Raw genomic sequence first — 6,258 nt, 5'->3', positions numbered from 1 at the left:
CCAAACTGAGATGGAAATAGTTGCCGCTCCGGACAGTTGATTATTTAAAGCTGTCGGGAGTGTTTAATTTAACCCTGGATTCATCATCCGCAGCTTGTTTCCATCCAGCAGACACCCATGCTCCCCCTCTCAGTGTAAACTCTGCCTCTGCCGAGCCCTTCACCTCCAGGCTGATTTGGGCAGAGGTTTACAGCAGGGGCTGTGGCCCCGCAGCAGGTTTCCCCCAGTGTCCCTGCGCTGACTGGCACAGCAAGGGATGCCGAGGTTGAGATTTTGGCTGTGCCAAAAGGAGATGGATGTGTCGAGTCCCTCACTGCTGCCTGGGCACGACCCTGGGGAGCCCTGAGTCTTGGTGAAACAATGGCATTCAGGGGAAGCCTTTCTCACTGCAAGTTATCCTCTGACAGCTTTTCTTCCCTTGTCCACTTCAAGCCCCTCCAGCACCATTCCTGACCCTGCAGCCAAGCTCTGCCAGGGCTCAGGGTTCCACCTGTGTGCGGCTGAGGCTCCTGCCACCATCAAACCTGCCTGTGGCAGGGGGGGGGGGTGGGGGGGCGGCATTAATGCCTACACGCCTGCCTCACCACCCCGGCCCATCTTCAGGCATGTGAAGCATCCCTAAAGCTCACCCCATGGCCTTGCACATGTGTGTGTCCTGAGGCAGGAGTAGTGGCCTGCCTGCCATCCACAGAATCCCAACCCACCCCGGAATCCCCTGGCGCTCTGGGTCATGAAAGGTTCCTCCAGGGCTGGCTTAGCCCAAACCTAAGCCTGTCACAGGCTCTGTTCCCTTTATAGAAAGTTGCAATTAGAGGCCAGTGGTTTCCCTATCCTCCAGCAGCCGAATGCACATGAGCAAAGAAGAAACATCCCTGTCAAATCCCAGGCACATCCTTGTGATGACCCCTGCGATAGCAGTGCTCGGGGCATGGCCATAGGTCTGCAGGATGGCTCTGGGAGACTCCACTGCAGATGGCTGAGCACAGGGAAGAGCTGAAAGTGCCAAAGCATCCCCAGCACAGGAAAGCCACTGGGAAGAAGTTAGGGAGGGAAATGAGGGCAGCACTGCCTGTCAGCAGGTCCCCAGTGCGGCTGATCGGGTTCCTATCTGGGAACACCCCCTTCTCCAGAATCAGACTAAAGAGACAGAAAATGACACAGCCTCCACCCCGAGGTCACATCTGGGTCCAGGGTGGTGCCAGATCTCCTGGGATGGGAGCAGCAGCAGGTTGTGCTGATCAGAGTGAAAGTAAGGCAGTAGTGAGGGCAGAGAACGGGCAGGTGAGCTATGCCAAGGGGCTGCTGTCTGCTCCCTCTCTGCCAGAGGGGGAGAAACCCCAACTCCACAAGCCCAAAACTTCCTCCTTAAGCAGAGTGAGTGCTCCTTCTTGTGGGAGGCAAAGACCAAGGCAGTCGGAGAGGCTTGGCTGCACCATCCCTCCTGCAGCCCTCCACCGGATGGCAGAAATCCCCTGCTCCCCGCGCCAAGAGCCTCTGGCCAGGAATGAGCCAAAAAGCTCATTTAAAATCTTTCAGCCATGCAACTGGAAGAACTTAATATGCATCAAGAGGGGGAGTTAGTCACAGCTGCCAGTTAGGGCCTGAGACGTTTATAAGCAGGGAAAAGCACCTAAATTGCCTGAATTAACTGCAGATCGCTGGCAGGCTGGCCCTGCTCCCCACGGGAGGTGTGGGAGCTGGCGGAGGAGGCTGTGAAACCCTGCACATCCCTGTGGGAGTGTGAATGTAAGAGAGTCCTTCCTGCCTGCAGCATCCCAGAGCCAGCAGATGCTGGTGGTCTCAGGGAAGCCTGCGGTGACCAGAGCTGCCGGCCAGAGTGATGTACCCTGTACACACAGAGCCACGGCTGATGCTGAAGGGATCATGGAAGTGGTATTTATGGACAGTGCTCCAAAACATTAACTCCCCCTTCAGTCAGAGGGACAAGATTTAACCTCAAGCTGAGATATGGTGAATTTAGGGATCCATCACCAGGATCTGGCCAAGCACTGGGAGCCAAGCAGATATTTAGCAGAGGATCCCCAAGCTCTGAGAGCCTGCTGGAGTGTGTACTACTCCCCAAGCACTCCTCACCACTTCCCTCACATCAGTCACCTCCAGGATGCTCACATGCTAACACTCCCGAGTACCATATGCCATGGGCATGCCGGCATCACACGGCACCTCCCCTGGGCAGGCGGTAACAGCTGGTCCTCTGGAGTCGCTGGACATGAAACGTGCTGGAGATCCTAGGCGGCAGCCAGCGCAGCCAGTGCACAGGTCTCCCAGCCACAGTACCCACATTGGTCCTGTGAGCACAGCTGCTCTGCCAGCTCCCGGAGGTGGAGGGTGCAGGGTGTCCCGCAGGGACCAGCACGGCTCACGGCAATGGAGATGTTAAGGAATGGTCCTCACCCTCCAGAACCATCGACGACTGCTGAGGCTGCGAGGACAGCCCAGCCAGAGAGACACCCGCCTCCTTGGCCCTGCTTTCCCTCCCAGCCCAGCCAGTTCGGGCTGCAGGAGTTCCTCAAGACAAGCCTTGTCTCCCTGAGCCCTGCGGGTGCTCTGCTCTGATAACCGCAGACAGGCGCTTGTGGTGGGTGCTGCAGGGTCCCAGGCTGTGCTTCACTCACCGTCCCAGGAGCACCCTCTGCAGCCAGGGGCCAGTGGGCTGAGGGTCCTGACCAGCACACAGCCCACCGCAGTGCAGCTTTCCCTCTTCTCTGCTTGCAGCTGGCAGTGGAGGTGGCACCTCAGCTCTGGACCATGGTGCTGTGAGGACGAGGTGTCCCCTTCCCACTGCTGAGCACCAGAATGCATCCTGCCCCTCGCCACAGCCTGCCCCTTGCTGCACTCCTGCTCTGCCTCCTCCTGCAGCAGCTGGGCAGCAGCAAGGCATGGAAGCAGCATGCTCCACGCCTTCGTCTCGCCTACAAAGGTAAGGGGGCTGCACAGATGGGTGTTCTTGGGGTCTGCATCCTGCTTGGGAGGGCTGGGAGAGTGTCCTGTAGGCAGAGAGCAAAGGAGGCAGCCAGGCAGGCAGTAGCCCCGTGGCTGCAGCTGCAGCATCTCCACATGTTGGGCCCTTGGGATGTTTCATGGATGCAGCTCCAAGCACAGCCCCTGAGGATGCTGCACTGGCGCTGTCAGCATCAGAGAAGCGGGCTGAGCAAGGAATGACCTGCCCCAGTCCAGCACAACATGGGGACCAGAAGGGATGTCTCCCTCTGCTCAGATTCATTCTGGGCATCTTACAGTGTATCCTGGGCTGGAGCTGACCTGGGCAGCCACAGGGGAATGTCCCCTGTCTTCATGCTCACAGTGCAATGGGGACACTGAGCACCAGGCAGTGCTGCCGACCCCTTCCCCTGTTTCCCACCAGCGCAGCCCTGCCTCAGCCCAGCCCTTCTGCCTTTACCCCTCCTTTTCTGCTGATCTTGTGCAGATCATTTCCCTGCTGCATTTTACCCTTCTCCCCTGCATCTCCTTGCCTGTTGAGATTATGAGCTCTTCAGGGGAGACACAGGCTGCTGAAGCAAAGGGTGGGCTGCTTTCAGTGATCTGAAGATGCAACGAGAGCAGACTGACAGCGCAGAACACAGCCCAGCAGAGAAGTGCAGGAAGGGAGCTTCTAGGGAAAGGGTCTCTGCAGGGGAATGACCTGAGCAGTTAGAGCAGAGCCATGCTAGCTTGGCAGCTGGTCACACTGCCTTGGACCTGCAGAACGGACTTGGCCAGTTTACCTGCTTTCAGTTTCTCTTGTGTGAAAAAGAGCAACTTGTTTTGGAGGACAGGCAGCTCAGCACATCCCCAGTGCTCAATCAGCCCTTCTCCAAGCTGTGAGGTGGCAGTGCAGCTTTTCCAAGGCCATTGCTATCAAAGCTCCCGTGCCATCCTCCTGGCCTGCTCCATCACCCTGAGAAGCTGCTCTCCAGCCAGTGAGGTGATAGATGCCCCCAGCTTGTGGCTGAAGAGGGCTGGACCTCCCAGGGATGCAGGATATCCCTGCGGGGAGATGACCCTGCTGATAGCCCAGTCTGGAAACACCAGGGTCTGCCTTTCCTTGGAGCCAGAGGAGGCAGAGCAGGGCTGCAGGAGCACAGAGGGACTGCCGACTTCAAAGCCCCACAGTGTGCTGGGGCCAGACATGCCAAAAGCCCTCAAGTCTTGGGCAGAGGCAGAAGAGGAAGCTCCCAGCATCAGGAGGGCTCAAGGACAACGTGAACAATGGCAGGGGATGTGACTCATGGACAGCATGGGGCAGGTTCAAGGACACAATGCCTTGAGAAGTTTAGGTTTAAAACCCCCTAAAGTAAATAAATAAATGAGGGCCATCTACAGGATCAGCCTTACCCTCAGATCCCAGCATGGGGGAGGCAGGCAGAGCCCTTGGTGGGGCGGGGGGAGAAGATGCAAGATGCTTGAGAGAAGGAAATGACAGCACCAAAGGCTGGGAGAGCAAAGGAAGGATGGGGCATGGGGCACAGGGCCAGGAACAACAGCAGCGGCTCCCACCCTGCCAGGGAGGTTTATAATAGCTCACCAGCAATCATAGCCTGCGAGAGGCAGCCTCCGGGTGCGCTGGGTCAGGCTGGGTCAGCCCTGACGCTGCCCGGAGCCGAGCCTCTCTTTTCTGAGCCCATAGAGCAGTGCAGCTGTGCAGCGAGCCCACAGCACTCCTCCCAGCTCCTCTTAATGCAGTGACCCAGGGCAGGCACAGCTAGGAGCTGGCAAACCCAGCCTCTGATCTGCAGCCAGCCCAGTCAGCCAGGACCCAGAAGCCATCCCCATGCAGCAACTGCTGGTGGGTCTCTGGTTATCGGCACCAAGCTGCATTGGCACATCTCTTATCAGCCAGCAGCAGTGAGGGGCTGAAGCCTGGTTTAGCACCAAGCTTCCCCTGGGCTTTGTGGATGTCCTCCGTGGTCTGCCCTGTGTGGCGGCTGGGGGAAGGGGAGAGGACAGCCCTGCAGTACAGCCGGGCTGTGACCCCAGGAAGCCCAGGGTCGCCCTGCATGGAGGATGCTGTAGCTGCGGGGGACAAGGCGGTTACAGTGGTCCTGACAATAAACAAAAACACCGTGGCCTTGGGAGATAGTGAAGACAAAGGAGAGGATGTTTCTCTGTGCTCACCCGTCAGTTTAGCCACCGTGCAGCTGCTGCAGAGACTGCCTGGTTCCCTGCCTCAAGGTTGGGGTTTGGATCAAATGCCTTGTGCATATAGCACTCAACATCCCCTTGGAAAGAGAGCAGAACTGCCATAGGGTCAGGCTCAGACCTTCATGGTCATTAACCCTGTCAGAGGGCTCATGGTGCCAGTGCAGGGCAGCGACTCCTCCCTGGATCCTCCCATGGGCTATCACAGGAGCAGGGAGGGCTCCTCCACCATCCTGCCTGACCTTTTCCTCAGACAGTGATGAGGCAGATCTACTTAATTGCACCCATCGACCTTCCCTCCCACCCCAACTCATCTTCCCAGTGCCTTGCCCGACATTTCCCCCTGGAAAGGGCAGGTGCCAGCAGTGCTGGCAGACACAGGAAGGTGGGTCATGCACAGCAGCCCGCTGGGGACCCAGCAGTGACGATGGCCCACAGGCAGGGACAGGAATTCATCTGTTAATCCCATTCAGCTGGTGGGAAATGGCTTGGAAATGTGCTCATCTTTGCCCATGGCACCCAGAGGAGAGCCCTGGGGCACCCAAGGGTCAGGGGGATGAAGTGGGGCGGTGCACAACAGTTGTGGGAACAAGAGGAGGGCCAGGAGCTCCCTGAGGCAGCCAGGAGCAGCTCCTGGCAGAGTAGGGTTTGTGTCCCACAGTAACTGGAGCCTGACCCTGGAGGAAGGGGAGAAGGAAGCGCCAGCTGGGAGCATCCCTGCCTGCTGCCTGCAGCCCAGCAGGTCCTTCCCCCGCAGGGAGCAGCAGACGTCAGTGGCGTTTCCAGCCCGCAGGCACCGGCCCCACTTCCCCTCTGCCCTGGAAACGGGGTGGAAGGAAGAGAGGAGCAACCTCCCGGGTCAGCCGGTTCCCTTCGGATGGAGCCGTGCCCGTGCCCACGTACACCCCACCTGCACCCGGCGCTGCATGTCCACCCATGGCCCATCGCCCGGCCAGCACCGCTCCCCTTGACAGCTTCCCCCCTCAGTTCTGACACACTGCTCCAATCCACATGATCTCGGGTCATTTCTCAGCCTGGGTCTTACAGATCACACCGGGGTTTCCAGCTGTGCTCCACCTCCCATCCAGCAGCAGCCCA

General features: G+C 58.6%; 1 protein-coding gene across 1 annotated transcript in view; it reads left to right on the top strand.

Annotated features, from left to right (window-relative positions):
- Positions 1 to 2,817: 2,817 nt before the first annotated feature.
- Positions 2,818 to 6,258, top strand: part of LOC104408879 (semaphorin-3D-like) — a gene marked incomplete at its 3' end in the record, with an annotated part of 8,228 nt that continues 4,787 nt past the window's right edge. Inside the window, exon 1 of the mRNA XM_010018612.1 lies at positions 2,818 to 2,941. Coding sequence (XP_010016914.1) covers positions 2,818 to 2,941 — 124 coding nt within the window. The remainder of the gene's footprint in view (positions 2,942 to 6,258) is intronic.

This window comes from Nestor notabilis, unplaced genomic scaffold (assembly GCF_000696875.1).
Source record: "Nestor notabilis isolate BGI_N333 unplaced genomic scaffold, ASM69687v1 scaffold12167, whole genome shotgun sequence".
Taxonomy (NCBI): domain Eukaryota; kingdom Metazoa; phylum Chordata; class Aves; order Psittaciformes; family Psittacidae; genus Nestor; species Nestor notabilis.
Note: the sequence above shows the minus strand (reverse complement) of the source record. Positions and strands in the feature narration are given on the sequence as shown.